Source organism: Scyliorhinus torazame, chromosome 9 (genome assembly GCF_047496885.1).
Source record: "Scyliorhinus torazame isolate Kashiwa2021f chromosome 9, sScyTor2.1, whole genome shotgun sequence".
In the NCBI taxonomy this organism is placed as follows: domain Eukaryota; kingdom Metazoa; phylum Chordata; class Chondrichthyes; order Carcharhiniformes; family Scyliorhinidae; genus Scyliorhinus; species Scyliorhinus torazame.
In genome coordinates this window covers 21,307,502-21,331,276 of record NC_092715.1, presented here as the reverse complement: position 1 = coordinate 21,331,276, position 23,775 = coordinate 21,307,502, and the positions used below count along the sequence as shown (strand labels likewise).

The window sequence follows — 23,775 nt, the reverse complement described above, 5'->3', positions numbered from 1 at the left end:
TGCCAACAAATTTCTCAGAACGGTTCATATCAGTCCTGCTAGCCTGGTGTGGCCTATGATCCGCACCGTATGGTTAACTCTTATTGCCCTCGGGGCCATCAAGGATGAGCAATCAATGCAGCATTGCCCATAAGACATAGGAGCAGAATTGGCCACTTGGCCCATCGAGTCTGCTCTGCCATTCAATCATGGCTGATATTTTCTCATCCCCATTCTCCTGCCTTCTCCCCATAACCCCTAATCCCCTTATTAATCAAGAACCTATCTATCTCTGTCTTAAAGACACTCAGTGAATTGGCCTCCACAGCCTTCTGCGGCAAAGAGTTCCACAGATTCACCGCCCTCTGGCTGAAGAAATTCCTCCTCATGTCTGTTTTAAAGGATCGTCCCTTTAATCTGAGATGGTGTCCTCTGGTTCTAGTTTTTCCTACAAGTGGAAACATCCTCTCCACGTCCACTCTATCCAGGCCTCGCAGTGTCCTGTAAGTTTCAATAAGATCCCCCCTCATCCTTCTAAACTCCAACGAGTACAGACCGAGAGTCCTCAAACGTTCCTCATACGACAAGTTCTTCATTCCAGGGATCATTCTTGTGAACCTCCTCTGGACTCTTTCCAAGGCCAGCACATCTTTCCTTCGATACGGGGCCCAAAATTGCTCACAATACTCCAAATGGGGTCTGACCAGAGCCTTATACAGCTCCGAAGTACATCCCTGGTCTTGTACTCCCGTCCTCTTGACATGAATGCTAACATTGCATTTGCCTTCTTAACTGCCGACTGAACCTGCACATTAACCTGAAGAGAATCGTGAACAAGTACTCCCAAGTCCCTTTGTGCTTCTGCTTTCCGAAGCATGTCCCCATTTAGAAAATAGTCTATGCCTAGATTCCTCCTTCCATAACCTCACACTTTTCCACATTGTATTTCATTTGCCACTTCTTTGCCCACTCTCCTAGCTTGTCCAAGTCCTTCTGCAGCCCACTTGCTTCCTCAATACTATCTGTCCCTCTACAGATCTTTGTATCATCTGCAAACTTAGCAACAGTGCCTTCAATACCTTCTTCCAGATCATTAATGTATATTGTAAAAAGGTGTGGTCCCAGCACCGACCCCTGAGGCACACCACTAGTCACCGGCTGCCATCCTGAAAAAGACCCCTTTATCCCCTCTCTTTGCCTTCTGCCAGTCAGCCAATCCTCTATCCATGCCAGGATCTTACCCTTTACACCATGGGCTCTTAACTTATTTAACAGTCTCCTATGCGGCACCTTGTCAAAGGCCTTCTGGAAATCTAAATCAATCACGTCCACTGGTTCTCCTTTGTCTAACTTGCTTGTTACCTCCTCAAAGAACTCTAACAGATTTGTCAGACACAACCTCCCTTTGACAAAGCCGTGCTGACTCCGTCCTATTTTACCATGCACTTCCAAGTGCTTCGCGATCTCATCTTTAATAACAGACTCTAAAATCTTACCAATGACCGAAGTCAGGCTAACTGGCCTATAATTTCCCAAGTTCTGCCTCCCTCCTTTCTTAAACAGTGGTGTTACATTCGCCACATTCCATTCCTCTGGGACCCTTCCTGCCTCCAGTGATTCCTGAAAGATCATCACTAATGCCTCCACAATTTCCTCAGCTATCTCTTTTAGGACCCTGCGGTGTAGTCTATCCGGTCCAGTTGACCTATCCACCTTCAGACCTTTCAGTTACCCCAGAACCTTCTCCTTAGTAATGGTCACTACACTCACCTTTAGTTCTCCTGGAGCTCTGGCATCCCACTGGTGTCTTCCACTGTGAAGACTGATGCAAAGTAACTATTCAGTACATCTGCCATTTCTTTGTTTCCTATTATTACTTCTCCAGCTACATTTTCTCGTGGTCCAATGTCTATTTTTGCCTCTCTCTTACCTTTTATATATTGAAAAAAATCTCTTCCTATCTTCCTTTATATTACTAGCTAGCTTGCACCCGTACTTCATCTTCTCCCCCGTTATGCCTTTTTTAGTTGCCCTCTGCTCACTTTTAAAGGCTTCCCAATCCTCTGGTTTTCCACTAATGCTCGCCACTTTGTATGCTTTTTCTTTAGCCTTTATGGTGACCTGGACATCCCTCGTCAGCCATGAATGCCTTGTCCTCCCCTGAGCATGTTTCCTCTTCCTTGGGATGAATTTCTGTTGTGCCTCCCTAATAACCCCCCAAAACACCTGCCATTGCTGTTCCACTGTCTTCCCTGCTAGGCTCCTTCTCCAATCAACTCTGGCCAGCTCCTCCCTCGTGTCTTTGTAGTTACCCTTATTTAATTTAATTGTAATACCGTTACATCTGATTGCAGCTTCTCCCTCTCAAACTGCAGGGTAAATTCTATCATATTGTGGTCACTGCTTCTTAAGGGTTTCTTCACCAAGTTCCCGAATCAAGTCTGCCTCATTACACATCACCAAATCCAGAATTGCCTGTTCCCTAGTAGGCTCTGTCACAAGCTGGTCCAAAAAACCATCTCTTAGACATTCCACAAATTCCATTTCTTAGGATCCACTACCAACCTGATTTTCCCAGTCCACCTGCATATTGAAGTCCCCCATGATTATTGTAATATTGCCTTTTTTACATTCCTTTTCTATCTCCTGATTTATTTTCTGCCCCACATCCTGACTACTGCTAGGGGGCCTGTACATGACACCCATCAGGGTCTTTTTACCTTTGCGATTCCTCAACACTACCCACAGAGATTCTATGCCTTCTGATCCTATATCGCTCCTTGCTATCGATTTAACTTCATTCCTTACTAATAATGCAATCCCGCCCCCTTTGCCCATCTGCCTGTCCTTTTGATAGGACATATATCCTTGGATATTTAGATCCCAGCCCTGATCCCCTTGCAGCCACGTCTCTGTGATGCCCACAACATCGTACCGGCCAATTTCAATGTGCGCAACAAGCTCATTTATCTTGTTCCATATACTGCGCGCATTTAGGTACAACACCCTCAATCCTGCATTGACCACCTCCCTTTTCACACACGCCTCAGTCACTGTACCCTGCCCTTTTTGATTTTTGACTATGGCTTCTCTGTCTTACACTTTCCCCCTAACTGCTTTTTGTTTCTGGCCCCGTTCTCTCTTCTCCCCCCCCCCCCCCCCCCCGACTTCCTACATTGGGTCCCATCCCTCTGCCACATTAGTTTAAACCCTCCCCAACAGCTCTAGCAAACCTCCCCCCACCCCCCCGGACTTCCTACATTGGGTCCCATCCCTCTGCCACATTAGTTTAAACCCTCCCCAACAGCTCTAGCAAACCTTCCCCCCCCCCCCCCCCCCCCCATGACATCGGTTCCAGTCCTGCCCAGGTGCAGACTGTCTGCTTTGTACTGGTCCCACCTCCCGCAGAACCGGTTCCAGTGCCCCAGGAATTTGAATCCTTTCCTCTTGCACCATCTCTCGAGCCATGCATTCATCCTCTCTATCCTGACACTCCTACTCTGACTAGCTCGTGGCACTGGTAGCAATCCTGAGATTACTCCATGTCTCCATGCAGAGCACAAAATTAAAAAGACCAGTTTCTTGAAGAGAGGGAATCTCAATTTAAATTATCGCTCATTTTTGGTGGAAAGGATAAGGCGGCCTATACTACGTGGGAAGTGGGAGCAATGGGACTAAGGCTGCAGACTTACCAAGTAATGAGACGGGCTTAGAAAAAGGGCATCAACATTGCAGACTTAGCACAAGTCTCTGCTTTTCATTCTAAAAATGAACCTGTTAATGTGATTAGAACTTTTGTTATACCACACTTCTGTACACTGCAAAAAGGATAGAGGCGCATTGATGACGAGATCTGATAGGTTGTATTGATCAGAAAAGACTAAGTCATCTGGGTGCTTTTCTCGAGAAAATAACAAGCTGACTTAAATCAAGGTCTTTAAACTTATGCAATAGATTGATCAGGAAATGTAAAGGGGAGACTAAAGTTAGGGGTCCTAAATATTTGGGTCACTAATAATTCCGATCGGCAAGTAAATTTCTCCTGAATTGCTTGGAGGATGGTTGAGAATGTCGCATTCACTACCACAACAACCACATGATGTGGTTGAGACACATGCTTCGAATACTTTTAAGGGGGATAAGTAGAAGGAAGATTACAATAGAAGGGTATGTTATATAGTTAGACTTTGAGGAGGCTCACGCATAAATCATTTAGGATGAATGACGAGTTTCTTTGTGTATGTTCTGTGTGAAAATCTGAAGTATTTCCTGCATGTTGGTTTCTGAAATGACACCCACCCAAACGCGACTGGAAACTTTTTCTGTTGGGATGGTACAAACACATTAATAGGAAACTTCTGAGTTCTGATAGTTGGCTTGATTTAATTTTAGAATTAATGAGTTTATTTTAATGTTAACCAATTGCAGTTTTCCATGTTTGAAGTGGTTTGAGAGGAAAAAGAAACTGCCAAGCAGTTCAGCAGGCAGTAGAGCCAGACTGGCAGAAATGCCACTTTCCATTTGTGCATATTTGTGAAAGTATTTTTGGTCCTAATTTGGTCAGAAATCTATGCTCCAAACTGAGAACAGTTAGGATTTATGATCTTTTTTCTGTTTGGTTAGCATCCAGGCAATAAGATGGAAAATGTGTCTCATAACTGGTGTGCTGGATTGGATCTTTACCGCAAACAATTATCTGCACCGGCTCAGCAGATTATCAAAGCCATTCGATATGAGCATATAAGGAGAATGCAAAACAACAAATGCTGTGAGTGTCAAAAGGGTTCATGGTGAGATAACTTAGATTTTTGCAGCCACCAATAAGATGTCCTTGTGGTAAATCAGGTTTACACTTAAATATTTGAACATGTTACAGAATAGGGGTGGCACAATGGTTAGCATTGCTGCCTCACAGCGCCAGGGACCCTGGCTTAATTCTGGCCTCGGGTGATTGCCTGTGTGGAGTTTGTACGTTCTCCCCGTGTCTACTTGGGTTTCCTCCGGGTGCTCTGGTTTCCTCCCACAGTCCAAAGATGTGTGGGTTAGGTGGATTGGCAATGCTAAATTTCCAGGGATTTGCAGGTTGGGGTTATGGGATTACAGGGATAGGGCGAGGTTGACACTTGTAATTGGCAGAGTTCGAAGGGTTGGTGCAGACTTGATGGGCCGAATGGCCTCCTGCACTGTAGGGATCCTATTTTTTTAATTTAAAAACCAAAAGCATTTTTACACGTACACTATTTTGATTTCATGAGGACTGCATGTGCATTGGTTTTGGGAAACCGAGTTAACATTTCTGGCCTGTGAAATGTTAACTCTGTTTCTCCACAGTAGCTGCCAGACCTGCTGAATATTTATAGCATTTTATGTTTCAGATTTCTGGATCTGCGGTGTTTCACTTTTGCATTGGTTTAGGGTCTGTTCGTTGTTCAAGATTTGAAAAGATCACTTTGTCCCATCAGGCCAGATGCGAAGGATTTGAACATATTATCTACACTGACTTGTCAGTGTAGTGTTGAATTATTAGAGCATCATTAGGGTGTGCTGAGGCCCTATTTTAGATGTGCATTAAAGGTTCTGTGGCGCAATTTGAAGCAAAATCAGGGAATCCTTGTCGTGGGGCAATCCGATTCCCATTGACTCCATTGCCACCCCAAAATTTGTCAATTATTCTCATTGTCGTTTATGACGCTTTGCCGCTGTATGCTAATTGACTGTCAGGTGTTATATTTCACAGCACTATGGCATTTCTCCCAGGAATGTGTGATGATGCTATATGAATGCAAACCTTTTCTTTCTATATCAATGCAATAATGCCGTCTCTAATTCATTTCTTTTTGGCTTTTGATTAATGTCCCTATTTAGTACATTATTGAAGATGTGCAACAAAAGCACAAAAATGTGCAACATTTATGGGATGTGGGTGTCGCCGGCTAGACCAGCACTTATTGCCCACCCCTAGTTGCCCTTGAGAAGGGGGTGATGAGCTACCTTCTTTAGCTACTGCAGTCCATGAGGTTAAGGTATACTCACAGTGCTATTCAGGAGGGAATTCCAGGATTTGATCCAATGGCCGTGAAGGAACGGTGACATATTGCCAAGTCAGGATAGTGAGTGGTTTGAAGTGGAACTTCCAGGTGGTAATGTTCCCAGGTATTTGCTGCTCTTGTCCTTCTAGATGGTAGTGGTCATGGGTTTGTAAGGTGCTGCCTAACAAACCTTGGTGAATTCCTGCAGTGCATCTTGTAGATGGTACACATGACTGCCACTGTTCGTCGGTGGTGGAGGGAGTGAATGTTTCTGGAAGGGTTAGCAATCAATCAGGCTGCTTTGTCCTGGATGGTGTCGAGCTTCTGGAATGTTGTTGGAACTGCACTCATCCAGACAAATGGAGAGTTTCCTAACTTGTGCCTCATAGATGGTGGACAGGCTTCGGGGAGTCAGGAGGCGAGTTACTCGCTGCAGGATTCCATGCCTTTGACCTGCTCTGGTAGACACTACTCATGTAGATTAGTCCAGTTCTGTTTCTGGTGAATGGCAACCCACAGGACATTGATGGTGGGAGATTCAGGGGTGAAAATGCCATTTGAATGTCGAGGGGTTATGGTTAGATCTTCTCTTCATGGAGATGGTCATTGCCTGGCACTTGTGTGACATGAATATTGCTTGCAACTTGTCAGCCCAAGCCTGGATATTGTCTAGGTCTTGCTGCATTTGGTCATGGTCTGCTTCATTATCTGAGGGGTCTGAAATGGTACTGAATATTGTGCAGTCATCAGTGAATAACCCCCTCCCCCCATTTCTGCCCTTCTGATGAAAGGAAGGAAGGTAATTGATGAAGCAGCTGAAGATGGTTGGGCCTAGGACACTACCCTGAGGAGCTCCTGCAGTGATATCCTGGAACTGAGATGATTAACCTTCAACCACCACAACCATTTGTACCAGGCATGACTCCAACCAGTGAAGGGTTTCATCCGATTCCCATTGACTCCAGTTTTGCTAGGACTCCTTGATGCCATACCCGGTCAAATGTTGCCTTGATGTCAAGGGCAGTCACTCTCACCTCACTTCTGGCATTCAGCTCTTTTAGCCATGTTGGACTGTACTTGGAATTTAGAAAGCTGCGGGGGGGATCTTGTAGAAAGATATAAAATTATGAAGGGAATAGATAGGAGAGATGCGGGCAGGTTGTTTCCACTGGCGGGTGAAAGCAGAACTAGGGGGCATAGAATCAAAATAAGGGGAAGTAGATTTAGGACTGAGTTTAGGAGGAACTTCTTCACCCAAAGGGTTGTGAATCTATGGAATTCCTTGCCCATTGAAACAGTTGAGGCTCATTCATTAAATGTTTTTAAGATAAACAAACAAAGAACAAAGAAATGTACAGCACAGGAACAGGCCCTTCGGCCCTCCAAGCCCGTGCCGACCATGCTGCCCGACTAAACTACAATCTTCTACACTTCCTGGGTCCGTATCCTTCTATTCCCATCCTATTCATATATTTGTCAAGATGCCCCTTAAATGTCCCTATCGTCCCTGCTTCCACTACCTCCTCCGGTAGCGAGTTCCAGGCACCCACTACCCTCTGCGTAAAAAAACTTGCCTCGTACATCTACTCTAAACCTTGCCCCCTAGTAATTGACCCCTCTACCCCGGGGAAAAGCCTCTGACTATCCACGCTGTCTATGCCCCTCATAATTTTGTATACTTCTATCAGGTCTCCCCTCAACCTCCTTCGTTCCAGTGAGAACAAACCGAGTTTATTCAACCGCTCCTCATAGCTAATGCCCTCCATACCAGGCAACATTCTGGTAAATCTCTTCTGCACCCTCTCTAAAGCCTCCACATCCTTCTGGTAGTGTGGCGACCAGAATTGAACACTATACTCCAAGTGTGGCCTAACTAAGGTTCTATACAGCTGCAACATGACTTGCCAATTCTTATACTCAATGCCCCGGCCAATGAAGGCAAGCATGCCGTATGCCTTCTTGACTACCTTCTCCACCTGTGTTGCCCCTTTCAATGACCTGTGGACCTGTACTCCTAGATCTCTTTGACTTTCAATACTCTTGAGGGTTCTACCATTCACTGTATATTCCCTACCTGCATTAGACCTTCCAAAATGCATTACCTCACATTTGTCTGGATTAAACTCCATCTGCCATCTCTCCGCCCAAGTCTCCAGACAATCTAAATCCTGCTGTATCCTCAGACAGTCCTCATCGCTATCCGCAATTCCACCAACCTTTGTGTCGTCTGTAAACTTACTAATCAGACCAGTTACATTTTCCTCCAAATCATTTATATATACTACAAAGAGCAAAGGTCCCAGCACTGATCCCTGTGGAACACCACTGGTCACAGCCCTCCAATTAGAAAAGCATCCCTCCATTGCTACTCTCTGCCTTCTATGGCCTAGCCAGTTCTGTATCCACCATGCCAGCTCACCCCTGATCCCGTGTGACTTCACCTTTTGTACTAGTCTACCATGAGGGACCTTGTCAAAGGCCTTACTGAAGTCCATATAGACAACATCTACTGCCCTACCTGCATCAATCATCTTAGTGACCTCCTCGAAAAACTCTATCAAGTTAGTGAGACACGACCTCCCCTTCACAAAACCGTGCTGCCTCTCACTAATACGCCCATTTGCTTCCAAATGGGAGTAGATCCTGTCTCGAAGAATTCTCTCCAGTAATTTCCCTACCACTGAAGTAAGGCTCACCGGCCTGTAGTTCCCTGGATTATCCTTGCTACCCTTAAACAGAGGAACAACATTGGCTATTCTCCAGTCCTCCGGGACATCCCCTGAAGACAGCGAGGATCCAAAGATTTCTGTCAAGGCCTCAGCAATTTCCTCTCCAGCCTCCTTCAGTATTCTGGGGTAGATCCCATCAGGCCCTGGGGACTTATATACCTTAATATTTTTTAAGACACCCAACACCTCGTCTTTTTGGATCACAATGTGACCCAGGCTATCTACACCCCCTTCTCCAGACTCAACATCTACCAATTCCTTCTCTTTGGTGAATACTGATGCAAAGTATTCATTTAGTACCTCGCCCATTTCCTCTGGCTCCACACATAGATTCCCTTGCCTATCCTTCAGTGGGCCAACCCTTTCCCTGGCTACCGTCTTGCTTTTTATGTACGTGTAAAAAGCCTTGGGATTTTCCTTAACCCTATTTGCCAATGACTTTTCGTGACCCCTTCTAGCCCTCCTGACTCCTTGCTTAAGTTCCTTCCTACTTTCCTTATATTCCACGCAGGCTTCGTCTGTTCCCAGCCTTTTAGCCCTGACAAATGCCTCCTTTTTCTTTTTGACGAGGCCTACAATATCACTCGTCATCCAAGGTTCCCGAAAATTGCCGTATTTATCTTTCTTCCTCACAGGAACATGCCGGTCCTGTATTCCTTTCAACTGCCACTTGAAAGCCTCCCACATGTCAGATGTTGATTTGCCCTCAAACATCCGCCCCCAATCTATGTTCTTCAGTTCCCGCCTAATATTGTTATAATTAGCCTTCCTCCAATTTAGCACATTCATCCTCGGACCACTCTTATCCTTGTCCACCAGTACTTTAAAACTTACTGAATTGTGGTCACTGTTACCGAAATGCTCCCCTACTGAAACATCTACCACCTGGCCGGGCTCATTCCCCAATACCAGGTCCAGTACCGCCCCTTCCCTAGTTGGACTGTCTACATATTGTTTTAAGAAGCCCTCCTGGATGCTCCTTACAAACTCCGCCCCGTCTAAGCCCCTGGCACTAAGTGAGTCCCAGTCAATATTGGGGAAGTTGAAGTCTCCCATCACCACAGCCCTGTTGTTTTTACTCTTTTCCAAAATCTGTCTACCTATCTGCTCCTCTAACTCCCGCTGGCTGTTGGGAGGCCTGTAGTATACCCCCAACATTGTGACTGCACCCTTCTTATTCCTGATCTCTACCCATATAGCCTCACTGCCCTCTGAGGTGTCCTCTCGCAGTACAGCTGTGATATTCTCACGAACAAGTAGCGCAACTCCACCTCCCCTTTTACATCCCCCTCTATCCCGCCTGAAACATCTAAATCCTGGAACGTTTAGCTGCCAATCCTGCCCTTCCCTCAACCAGGTCTCTGTAATGGCAACAACATCATAGTTCCAAGTACTAATCCAAGCTCTAAGTTCATCTGCCTTACCCGTAATGCTCCTTGCATTAAAACATATGCACTTCAGGCCACCAGACCCGCTGTGTTCAGCAACTTCTCCCTGTCTGCTCTGCCTCAGAGCCACACTGTCCCTATTCCCTAGTTCTCCCTCAATGCTCTCACCTTCTGACCTATTGCTCCCGTGCCCACCCCCCTGCCATACTAGTTTAAAGATAGGTAGTTTTTTGAAGAATAAAGGGATTAAGGGTTATGGTGTTCGGGTGGGAAAGTGGAGCTGAGTCCACAAAAGATCAGCCATGATCATATTGAATGGAGGAGCAAGCTCGAGGGGCCAGATGGCCTACTCCTTGTTATGTTTGAATCAAGGCTATAATGAAGTCAGGAGCTGAGTGACCATGGTGGGACCCAAATTAAGCATCAGTACGCAGGTTATTGCTGAGTAAGTGCTGTTTGATGGCGCTTTGCTGATGATTGAGAGTAGACTGATGGGGCGGTAATGGGCTGGATTGGATTTGCTGGTTCTTGTGTACAGGAAATCCCTGGGCAATTCACCACATTGGTGGGACGTAGTTGTACTGGAATAGCTTGGCTAGGGGTGTAGCAAGTTCCAGAGCACCAGTCTTCAGAATTATTGCCAGAATATTGTCAGGGCCCGTAGCTGTTACAGTACCCAGTACCTTCAGCTATTTCTTGATATCATGTGGAGTGAATCAAATTGACTGAAGACTGACATCTGTGGTGCTGGGCACCTCTGGAGGAGATCAAGATGGATCATCCATTTGGCCCTTCTGGCTGAAGATTGTTTCGAATGCTTCACCCTTGTCTTTTGCACTGATGTACTGGACTCCTCCTTCATTTGAGGATGGGCATATTTGTGGAGCTGCTCCTCCAGTGTGTTTAATTGTCCACTATTTACGACTGGATGTGGCAGGACAGCAGAGCTTAGATCTGATATGTTGGTTGTGGATAGCTTAGCTCTGTGCATTGCTTGCTGCCTATGCTGTTTGGCACGAAAGTAGTCCAGTTTTGTAGCTTCACCTCATTTTTCGGTATGCCTGGTGTTGCTCCTGGCATGCCCTCCTTCATTGAATGGTGGTAATGGTAGAGGGGGGGAATATTGTTGCTAACTTTTAGTTGGTTCAATTTGCTCTGTTTTATAACCTTTGCTCTAGAGTCGCCAGGTATCTTTATGATACCGCCACGAGGTTCAAGTTCAAGTACTGATCAATAACTCAACACACCAATTAGTAAGATTCAAATCAAAACACATTTATTATACACAGTAAATCACTACTCATGCATAAACTCTACTTTCTAGACTATTCTCTATCACGAAAGGGCCCATACTTAGCTTCGGAATTGGCCCACCAGGTAAGGGGAACAAATGGCCTTTCGTTCGATCTGAGTCTGCAGGATTCAAAAGTTGGTATGGACTGGTAGCTAGGAGTGCATATCTCATAGAGTGCGTTGACTGGAGACTTACTTGGTTGGTGCGGCAGCTTGGGCAATTCACTCTCAAGGGTTGATTCGCTGCTGAGTGACCCTGCCAAGAAGGACTGTTTGAACTTGGGGTCTCTACTTTATAGTCCCCAGGGGCTTCCTGCCGTTCGGGGCGGACCCCGTACCTGGTTCCAAGTGATTGGACTGCGTTTCGATCACTTGGATCGATTTCCCCAATACTCGAGTTGTTCCATGATCACTGGACGGTCCCTGAGTGTCCGTTGGCCTTCCTTTGTCTTGGCTCCTGCCGGCGCCGAGGAGTCTGGCTTGATCTTATTCACCTTAAGTGTTTCAATTGTGCCTGGGGATCGCTCATTAATATGCAGATGGCTGCTGGTTTCAGTGCTGTCGGGGCTTTTGCAAGTTCTAATACACAGGATTTCTGCACTTGCTGGTTTTTGCCTGTGTTGGCTGAATTTCCCTGCAGCCTTTGTGGATCTCCATTTTAAGTCGGGATGTGGCCAACCCAGGTGGCTACAATACCCATTTATAAACACTCTCACATGACACTAAACCCTTAATTTGCTGTGAGGAAGGGGCTTGGAGATTGTATGCAAGTAGACAAGTGGAGAAGTGGTGGATGATGAGATGAACTGCTCAAGCACATGACCAGAATTATTCATTGCGTTACAATTATTCATTATTTTGTCACTTGGTAGTACAGAGTAATGCTGAAAAAAGAGACAAAGAACAGTTGGTGGAAGATATAGGAGGGATATTGGAGGTAGGTTCTTTACCCAGAGAGTAGTGGGGGCATGGAATGCACTGCCTGTGGAAGTAGTTGAGTCGGAAACATTAGGGACCTTCAAGCAGCTATTGGATAGGTGCATGGATTACAGTAAAATGATATAGTGTAGATTTATTTGTTCTTAAGGGCAGCACGGTAGCATTGTGGATAGCACAATTGCTCCACAGCTCCAGGGTCCCAGGTTCGATTCCGGCGTGGATCACTGTCTGTGCGGAGTCTGCACATCCTCCCTGTGTCTGCGTGGGTTTCCTCCGGGTGCTCCGGTTTCCTCCCACAATCCAAAGATGTGCAGGTTAGGTGGATTGGCCATGATAAATTGCCCTTAGTGTCCAAAATTGCCCTTGGTGTTGGGTGGAGGTGTTGAGTTTGGGTAGGGTGCTCTTTCCAACAGCCGGTGCAGACTCAGGGGGCCGAATGGCCTCCTTCTGCACTGTAAATTCTATGATAATCTATGATTAATCTAGGACAAAGGTTCGGCACAATAAGAATGCCAAATTTTCAAAGGAAGCAACAATTTATGCTATATTAAAACAGGATGCTGATTGGTTGGCAACTCAACACCCGTCGCGGTGTTGCCATGGAGAATGTATGATGGAACTGTTGTTCCCCATACTTTTGTTTAATGCAAACAAGTTACAATGCCTGGACTTGCTCCTTTTACCTGCAGAGGATAGGTCACTGCATATGAATATATAGCTTCTAGCAAGCTTATGCAATATTTCCTTATTCACTCAATCATTCACATACATTCTAGTGCTGTAGCATAACAATGCCCAAGTAAAGCTATTTTAAAAGTGCATTGCGTCTGAAGTGACAGGCAGTATGCACACTAGCTGCTGTTTGCTCATGTCCTTGATTGTGGAGTGCAACCCAGCACTACATACATTGCAGTTTAGCTGTATGCTAGGTCTGTGAGGCTAGCATTAATTAAAGCTAGCTTGCAAATTTTAAGGCGGCTGGCACCTCTTAAAAGGAGGTGCATTCTGGCTGTAGCAAGGGCTGGAAGTGGCTGTGAACGAGTTTCTGAGCAGGAGGAAATTTGAGCAATGGAGCAACAGCCAGAGAGAAAGCTCCCAGGTTCACAGATTCCACACTGGAGGCCTAGTGCAGAGGTGGAAAGGAGGAGCAAGGCCATTCCTCAGCACAAGGTTCTCTAAGCAAGGATTTGGAAAGGAACAGGCAGACATCTGCCCCCCCCCCCCCCTTCTGCCACCTTTGAAGTTTAGTGCCATTGCCATCAAAATGTTAGGGGTTACAGTTGCTGGATTCTGATTGGCCAGCAGCTCTCCTGGTGGGATTTCGGCTTCTGAGGTCCTCTATCCTGGGAAAGGCCTCCGGATGTCCAGTTAAGTGTTTAGTTGGCACTTAATTCAGTGGATCTTCCTGAAAAGAAGCGACACAAGGCTCCTGCTGGCTCCCCAACCTGCAGGCGAGACTCCCATCACCTCCATTAAATACCACTCCATGCGTGGATGAGTGCAGCTCCAACGATGCTCAAGAAGCTCAACACCATTTAGGACCTAGCAGCCCATTTGATTAGCACCGCATTCACCATCTTAAACATTCACTACCTCCCACCACTGGTGCTTCGTGGCAAGAGTGTATATCAATTTCACGATGAACTGTAGCAACTCGCCAGGGCTCCTTCGACAGCATCTTCTAAATCCTGAACCACTACATCCTAGAAGGACAAGGGTAGCAGATGTATGGGATACCACCACTTGCAAGTTCCAAGTCACACACCATCCTGACCTGGAAATATATCACTGTTTCTTCACTACTGCTGCATCAAATCTCGGAACTCTCTTCCTTATTGCGCTGTGGATGTATCTACGCAGTTGGACTGTAGCGGTTAAAGAAGCCAGGTAGTAATTTCTCAAGGGAAATTAAGAATGTGCAATAAATGCTGGCCTTGCATGCACCACAAATAAATAAAAGAAAAATATGGTTTGTATGTGGTGGCACAGCAGCTGCATGTTAATTGACTTTACATTTGCAGTACATCTTGTTATGAAGATGTGATATCCTCAGAGTCTTGTGTGCAGCCGGTGGCCCTTGAACTGATGGAGCTCCACTCCCTTGGTCCCTACTACTGAAGACTCCTTGCATGCAGTGGCTGAATGACTTCCCTGATGGAGTGATGCACAGCAAATTGATAAATAAATGTAGATGATGTCACCAGCTCCAACCTGGAATGAGGGTCATGGTGACCTTGATGGCTATTGACAGTGCTGGCCACACCTTACTCTGCTGCTGCAGGCTGAGTTTGAGAATGTGATACAGCCTTTCAGTCCCTCAAACCAGTTATGCCATTCAATTGAATCATGGATGCTATTTTCCTCAACTCCATCCGCCTGCCATTGCTTTGTATCCTTTAGTATCATTACCTACCAAAGATCTCTCTATCTTGGTTTTGTACTTTTTAATTGATCAGTGGCCTGTATAAATGTTTAGGGTTGAGAGTTCAAGTTGTTCACTGGCCTTTGTGTGAAGTAGTGCTTCCTGGCATCATCCCTGAATGGCCTGGCTTTAATTTTAAACTGTGTCCCATGGTTTTGGACCATAGCAAATCATTTAATCACCCTAAAGGTCTTCAATTAGATAACCACTTGTTGTAAATGAAAGATGGGTAAATGTACCCTAACTGCAGTTTGAGTAACCCTTTTTAACTCTGGTGCATTACGCGGTGAGGTAGACAAAGGAGACGGGAATCAAATGAAGCTCCAACACAACTTAATTAAACAATTTACGAAAAACAATATTTATCAAACAATAAATAAAATCTCAAATTTACACTAGCTGTCTACTTCTGGGCGGCATGATGGTGCAGTGGTTAGCACTGCTGACCACCAGCACCGAGAACCCTGGTTCGATCCCGGCCCGTGTGGAGTTTGCACATTCTCACCCCCACAACCCACGATGTTCAGGGTAGGTGGATTGGCCATGTTAAATTGCCCGCTAATTGAAAAAGAAATTGGATACTCTCATTTTTAAAAAAGCTATCTACTTCTGACACACGCTCCTAAAGATTCGCTGCACCCTGTCCATGGATCCCAATCACTATATTTGAACTGTTTGTCTGAAAAAGACTGGTTATACCCTTTCTATAAGGTTGGGGCAGGCTGTTCCTTGGCCTTTGAGGGTTGGCTGATTTTCAGGATTTGCAGTTGTTGCTTTGAGCTTCCCCTCTTGAATAGGACTGGTTCTGGCCTGCGGGTCATCTTGCCGGGGTGGTCTCTCGGAAGACAGTTGCAAAGGAGCTGGGTTCTAGGAACTGTGCTGAACAAGCTTACTCTGAATTGAAAAGGAGGGCTAACCACAATTTTCAGTCAAAAAGTTCCACAACTACGTCTATGGATGACATTTTGTAGGTGTTAACGACCACAAACCCCTATTGGGTTTATTTAAGGAGGATAAGGCCATTTCCCCCATATTTTCAGCTAGGGTCCAATGCTGGGTTCTATTGTTAGCAGCCTACATGTATACGGTTTCAACATGGGCCGGGCACCCGCATTTTGATCTGCCTTCCCCTATTTCAGAGGATACAGCTTCCGCCAGTAGCACAGGAGATCGTTCATGCTTTTGTAAGGGCCCTTCCTGTTGATTCCTTATTTCCTATTTCTTTTATTTTGTCGTCATCATTTTTGTTCCAAAGATATTTACCTTCAAGTCGAGCAGACGAAGTGAGGAACTCAAAAGTTTCAGAATAGTACGCTGTGCTATGGAGATTTAGCTTTTGAACAGAAGAACTCAGACTTTCTGGCACCCGAGAGATTGGAGGGATTTGGTTTGATTGTTTGGCTGATGGCCAATGGGTTGGCCAAAGACCGTATTCTGCCTGGCGAAAGACAGTGATTGGGTTCTACAAGGTGGCGTGGTTTTAGAGAAACCAGGGGGAAAGGCCCTGGAAGCTGAGAGAAGAAATGTGAGGAGCATAGATAATCAACATCTTTTCCCTAAGGTCGAGGAATCTAGAACTAGAGGGCATTAAGGGGAGAGATATAAAAGAGACCAGAGGGGAAATTTCTTCACACACAGGGTGGTGAGCATCTGGAACGGGCTTGTAGAGGTGGGTACAATTTTTTCCTTTAAAAAGCAGTTACATAGGCAGGGTGGGTATAGAGGGATACGGGAAAAATGCGGGCAAGTGGGACTAGCTTAGTGATAGAAACTGGGCGGCATGGACAAGGTGGGCCAAAGGGCCTGTTTCCATGCTGTAAACATCTATGCTTTCTTTCTCTATCTCTTCTCTATATTTCTCTTCTATTTTTCTCTTCTCTCCTCTTTAAAATGTTTCCTGCTTGCTGTTTCTGGAACTGCAGAGACGTCTTGAGATCCTGCTGAATCCTCTGTGAAAACCATTACAGGTGAAAGTAGAACACCGAACTAAAGGCCTAGACTAACAGAATCCAACTGGAAGATGTCCATATGAAAAAGGGTGCGACTCTCCGGAAAGATTTCGAAGTGATAGCGAGCGGGAACTGCCACGTGTTTCCGGTGGGAGGCCCAGCGAGGCCGGCAACGCAATGCAACGTTAATTGGTCCACTTAACGAGGCCCCAAGGGCTTCACGCCGCAAATGAAGGCTCGCCAGCCGATTCGCTGGGACTGCGCTTGTCAGCCTCGCACTAACTGAATTCTCCCGCCGTGTACCCGAACAGGCGCCAGAGTGTGGCGACTAGGGGATTTTCACAGGAACTTTATTGCAGTGTTAATATAAGGCTACCTGTGACACTAATAAAGATTATTATAAGGTTAGGCAGCACTTAAACAGCATTTCACAGCTGACCCCACTCAGCTCACAGCCATGGCGCCGAGACGCCCAGCCCCAAGGTTTGGAGATATGGACTTGGGGAGGCTCCTAAGTGCGGCGACGCCAGGATAGATGTCCCATTCCCCCCGAGTGTCCCGGAAGGAGAGCCACGAGGCAGCCAATGCCACCTGTGATGGCGGCAGTGGCCAACAGCTTGGGAAGCATGGCCAGGAGGACTGGCCTCCAGTGCCTCAAGAAGGTCAATGACCTACACTGAGCCGCACGGGTGAGTTGACAGCCTTCCTGCCCCCACATGAGCAGCAAGAAGTGGGTTAGGAATTAGATAACCATTGTATTTGCGACATATTTAATTATAGTTATTATTAATAAAAATTAATTCTGTTTAAATTTACAAACCCGGTGACTAGTTACTGGGCAGCCAAAGACCAAAGGCTTTGGATTTTTATTTTTTAAATTGATAGTTAATTTTGTGTTGCAACTCTGGATCAAGTATGTTCAGTGTTCGATGTCGAGCAAGGAATCTACCAAACGACTTGTGACTTGTCCAAACCAGGATCTTTATTAAACCACACATATAAGATAACGATCTGTAACAGAACACGTTATCATGGAGTTTCTTTGTACTCCCCTGGAACTACCCCTTGGTACGACTGTCCTCTTGTCCGTCTTATAACCATCTGCCGATCACCGGATGTGCCCTACTTATAGCGGAGTGCCTTGTCCCATGACCACTGTCTCGCGACCGCATGGTGGGTCTGTACCGCCACCTGCTGGTTGGAGGTCGCACCACCAAGCATCTACAATATTGCTTATAGGCACGTCACCACAAAGTAGTGATGGAATTAACCATCATCTGCTCCCCGTGTCTGTAGGGGTCTTCCCCCACAACCCAAAGATGTGCAGGGTAGGTGGATTGGCTGTGCTAAATTAAGGGGAGGCAGTGGCATAGTGGTATTGTCACTGGACCACTGTTAACCAGAGACCCAGAGTAATGCTCAGGTTCAAATCCTGCCACTGCAGATGGTGAAATTTGAATTCAATAAAATCTGGAATTAAAAGTCTACTGATGACCATGAAACCGTTGTCAATTTATGTAAAAACCCATCTCGTTCACTAATGTCATTTCGGGAAGGAAATCTGCTAACCATACCTGGTCTGGCCTACATGTGACTCCAGACCCACAGCAATGTGGTTGACTCTTAACCGCCCGTCAAGGGCAATTAGGGATGAGCAAGAAATGCTGGCACAGCCTGCGACGCCCACATCCCATGAACAAATATTTTTTAAAATTGTCCTTAATGGAAAAATTAAAAAATTCCACCATCTGCCATGGCTGGATTTGAACCCTGTCACCAGAGCATTACCCTGGCTCTCTGGATTACTAGTCCAGTGACAATACCACTACGCCACTGCCTCCCCAATGCTCCCCTTCATTGGCAGAGGTATAGAATACAAAAGTACAAATATAATGTTGGAATTGTATGAAACACTGGTGAGGTCACAACTGGAGTATTGTGTGCAATTCTGGTCACCACATTACAGGAAGGATGTAATTGCTCTGGAGTGAGTACAGAGGAGGTTTACAAGAATATTGCCAGGGCTAGAAATGTGCAGCTACGAGGAGAGATTGGATAGGTTGGTGTTATTTTCCTTGGAACAAAGAAGGCTGCTACATCTGATTGAGATATACAAAATTATGAGGGGAAGAGATAGAATGGCCAAAATAAAATTGTTTCCCGTGGTGGAGAATTCTTGAACCAGGCGACATAGATTCAAAATAAATGGCAGAAGGTGTAGAGGGGACATGAGGAAGACCCTTTTTACGCAGAGGGTAGTGGGAGTCTGGAATTCGCTAGCCGAGTTGGTGGTGGAAACAGAGACCCTAAACTCTTTTTAAAAGTACATCGACCTGCACCTTCAGTGTTGTAAACTATAGGACTATTGACTGGGTGCAGGACGGTGGGATTAGAACGGGCACCTGGGTGTCCTCAGGCCAGTATGGACAAGATGGACCGAATGGCTTCCTTCTGTGCTGTAATTTGTCTATGTATAGGATAGGTACATGGATTACGGTAAAATGATAGTGTAGATTTATTTGTTCTTAAGGGCAGCACGGTAGCATTGTGGATAGCACAATTGCTTCACAGCTCCATGGTCCCAGGTTCGATTCTGGCTTGGGTCATTGTCTGTGCGGAGTCTGCACGTCCTCCCCGTGTCTGCGTGGGTTTCCTCCGGGTGCTCCGGTTTCCTCCCACAGTCCAAAGATGTGCGGGTTAGGTGAATTGGCCAATGATAAATTGCCCTGAATGTCCAAATTGCCCTTGGTGTTGGGTAGGGTGCTCTTTCCAAGAGCCGGTGCAGACTCAAAGGGCCGAATGGCCTCCTTCTGCACTGTAAATTCAATGATAATCTATGATTAATCTAGGACAAAGGTTCGGCACAACATCGTGGGCCGAAGGGCCTGTTCTGTGCTGTATTTTCTATGTTCTATGTATCTGGTTTGGCGCTGGCCCAAATTGTATCCCGCGAGAGGTATTGGCCAAAACAGTTCCAGTGTCAAACGAGACAGAGGTTCAAGTGAGAAGGTTAAAAAAACATCTGGATCATCTGATGAGAAGAGAACCGCACTCAGAGCCAGTGGGACAACCTGGCCCTGGTGGGCTTGTCAGTGATCTGGCTACGGATGAAAGGAGTGTCGCAGCAAGCTATCTCGAGGATGAACCCAGTAATGTTCTATGGGAAACTGAGATAACTGCCCGCATGGATGCACCGTCGCAAATCGAGAGTCAACCTGTTGAGGTTCAAACCAAAGTTACCTCGACTGCTGAAGCACCTGTTATGGGCCAGGGTTTAGAGAACCCCAAAGTGTATCATGGAGTTCACCTGACCCACGACTTTAATAGATTGTGGCATGGGGAGCACACGGCCCACTCTACAGGTGTGGTACAGCAGAAATGGAAAAGTATTTTTTAAAGCAAAACAATGTTTATTCTATGAACTCAAGTTAACCTTTTTAAAACATGCAGTGAACATCTTAGCAACCATCAATTCAAAGACAACCCCCAAAGAGTACAACACCAAGTAATCCTTAATAACTTCCCAAACAACATCCTGAAGACAAAAGACCCTTTTAACACAGAGATCAGGTTTAAATTCTCTAGTGAGAGCAGTTATCCCTTTGAAATCACCCAAATTAACATTCTTTAGCTTGTAGAGAGATCCATGCACATCTGCTGGCTTTCACTGCAGCTCTTCTCTCTGAAAACGAAACTAAAAACACAGACACACCCAAGCTTTCTCAAAGTGAAACTAAAAAACAGAGCCAGAGCTCAGCTCCACCCACACTCTGACATCACTGCAGTAACATGAGCAGACAAACATTTCTTAAAGTGACATTCTCATGATACACCGCTTAGTGAATTGCGCCTTCTCAAAGGATCAAGAAGTCCATTGACTGACTTACCTTCTAAGACACTGTTTTGAGAGCACTTGTATATTTTTGTAAATAGTTCCTTTGTGTTTAGAAGAATGTTAATCAGGAACTTAAAAGGGGAGGGATGTGGTAGAGTGTCCCTTTAATTGGGGGGGGGGGGTGGGTGTCGAGTGACCTGATCCACCAATGGGACCGGAGCTCGCAAACTCCGGGGGCGGAACGCGGATTTCCCAGTTAGTTAGGAGTCTCGTAACATAGCTTTTAGTTCACTCTCTGTATATAGTTTGTTACTTTAATAAACCTTTTATTCGTTAAGCTGGGTGGTTGCCGTCTGTCAGGATATTACACAGCTTGACCTCATAAACTCACCCTTTTACCCCCTCTGGTGAATCTGCACTGTACCTCCGCTATGGAAGGGATAATGAAGCAACTGAGGAGCTTTGGCTCCTTTTTGGGATACAAACTGAACCTGGAGTAGATAAAGTAAATACTTTCTGGTTAATGCCCCGGGAGCCAAACTGGGGGTGTTGCCTTTTTGTCTTTCCAGAGGTAGCTTCTGTTATCTGGGTGGTCCATGATTAGCCTACGCTTCGTGGGTTAAATTATACAAATCTGGTGAGTACAGTAAAGTCAGATCTGTAAAAGTGGGATCACCTTCCGCTGTCCCTGGCTGACAGAGTCCAGACCGTTAAGGTGAACATTCTCCCAAGGTTTTGTTTTTATTTCAATGCCTCCCGCTTTCTTTCCTGAACTTTTGCTTGCCAGAATTAGCAGGTTACTGACCTTTTATTTGGGCGGGTAAGCCACCAAGAATCCATAGGGTGTTCCTTCAGAAGGACAGGCAGTTGGGGGGGGGGGGGTCTGGCATTGCCCAACTTGCTCTATTATTATTATATGAAAAGGTGCTGGGGTGGTTAGGGAACCAAATTCCATATGGGGGGTCATGTGGAGGAGGGTTCATGTGGGGGCTTGGGTTTGCGGACTTTGGTGATGGCCTTGCTCCCGCTCTCCCCGGCGAAGTATTCCTCAAACCCAATAGCGATCTCTACTTTAAGCATATAGAGGCAGTTTAGGCAGCACTACAACCTGAACTCCATGTCACTATCGGCCCCCATCTGTGGCAATCATTTGTTTGTGCTGCCGAGTCCTGGAGGGGAAAGGGTCATGAAAACTTTGGGGATCTGAACGTGGGGGTCGAGTTGCCAGTTTGGATGAACTCTCTGAAATTTTAACTGTCAGGGACGGACTTATTCTGCTACTTCCAGCGGCGCAATTTTATCCGAAGGTCTGTCCTACATTTCCTTTAGCCCGACAACCCACCCTGCTTGGCCAATCTCATTGCTGGGGGGGTGGGGGGGGGGCGACAGGGGGAGCATTTCAAATCTCTATGGGCAGATCATGTCATTGGATGGAGCTTTGCTGGACCAGGTGAGAGAAAGTGGGTGGAGGAGCTAGGTCCTAATCTAGATGAAGAGGTGTGGTGTGACGCCTATTGCAGGGTGAACTCCTCTTCGTCCTGCACGTGGCTCAGCGTGATTTCAGCTCAGGTGGTATATAGAGCTCGCCTAACCAAAGCAAGGATGAGTGGGTTCTTTGCGAGAGTGGAGGATAAATGCGGACAGTGCTCTCGGGGCCCTCTCATCACACCCACATGTTCTGGGCGTGCCTTAGGATGGTCATCTTTTCAGTCTCCATGCCAGCGATTCTCAATTTGGATCTGGAGTCTTGTCCGTTGGTGGCCATTTTCGGGGTGTCGGACTCGCCGGGGCTGCAGACGGAAGGCGGACATTCTGGCCTCTGCCTCACTGATAGCCCGGAGGCGAGTTCTGCTGGGATGCCTAGTGCCTCGGCCTGGTTGGGTGACCTTATGCAGTTTCTATATCTGGTAAAGGTTAAGTGCACTTTTAGGGAATCGGTGGAGTGATTCTACCTGAGGTGGCAGCTATTAATTTCCTACTTTAACAAATTAGTCGTCATCATTGGGCGGGGGGGGACGGGGGACGGGGGGGACTTGAGGGTAGTTAGTATTGTGAAAAGATTATATGATAGGTTGTGTTAGTCTTTTTTGTGTGTGTTTTTGGTGTTACATTATACTGTGTAACATCAGCTATGTTAATGATATTGTCCTATTGTAACATTTAAAAAAAAATATTTTTTTAAAAAACTAATCCTGAAAAATGTTGTTTGCACCACGGCAGGAATTAAAAATGTAGTCAGCAGAAATGGATGATTTATGGGTCTTAAAGTGGAGAAGCACATAGAATGGGTGAACCAATTAATATTTATCATAAATTATGAATTTTCTTGGACTCCTGGGGCCTAAACTAAGGACGAGCAATCAGTAGTCAAGGCACTGGGGTGAAGGTATTAAAATAGTAACAAAGAACAAATGCACCTGAGAACCTGCAAAATTACAGAAGCAATGAGGGAAACAGCAATTCAGCAACAAATTGGATAAAGACCACTGTGGATATTGGGAGCACTTGACAAACTGTTTTAATACATTTTATGCTGTTTTATTTTGTATCGTGTGCTGCATAAAGGTCCTATTTCTGCCTTTTTGAGCATATATTTTATGCAATTCAGTAGAGAACCAATTTAATTTTTAAAACCTTCCAATTCCTGTGGGTCACTTGCCGTACTGTGAAGTGGATGCAGTGATGGGACGTACATAAAATAACTGAATTTTCTTTGCTTCCTGATTACAAAATAGCTGATACAGAAATTTAGGATATGTGGACTTAACATATTTATGTATTGTTTGGCACTTTAACACATCTGAAGACTGATTTAAAACTAGAGTTTGCACAAATCTTGGAGGATTTGAGGAGGAAACTTTCATTTAAAAAAAAAATAAATTTAAAGTACCCAATTATTTTTTTTTACAATTAAGGGGCAATTTAACATGGCCAATCCATCTAGCTTGCTCATCTTTGGGTAGTGGGGGTGAAACCCACACAAACACGAGGCGAATGTGCAAACTCCACAAACAGTGACCCAGGGCCGGGATTCGAACCCGGGCCCTCAGCGCCATAGGCAGCAGTGCTAACCACTGTGCCACATGCCGCCCCGGAAACTTTCATTTAAGCTAAATTATTAAAAGTGACATCGTAGTACCGCTTCCTATTCAGATCCATCCCGACCTACATCCCCAAGGCCTTTTTCAAAGCATTAGACAAACTAATCATGG

General features: G+C 45.7%; 1 protein-coding gene across 1 annotated transcript in view; it reads left to right on the top strand.

Moving 5' to 3' along the window:
- The first annotated feature begins 4,612 nt into the window (after window positions 1-4,612).
- The window catches only part of LOC140429958 (uncharacterized), a 234,301-nt gene continuing 215,138 nt past the window's right edge, over window positions 4,613-23,775 (top strand). The window contains exon 1 of the mRNA XM_072517548.1: window positions 4,613-4,747. Coding sequence (XP_072373649.1) covers window positions 4,618-4,747 — 130 coding nt within the window. The 5' untranslated portion in view covers window positions 4,613-4,617. The remainder of the gene's footprint in view (window positions 4,748-23,775) is intronic.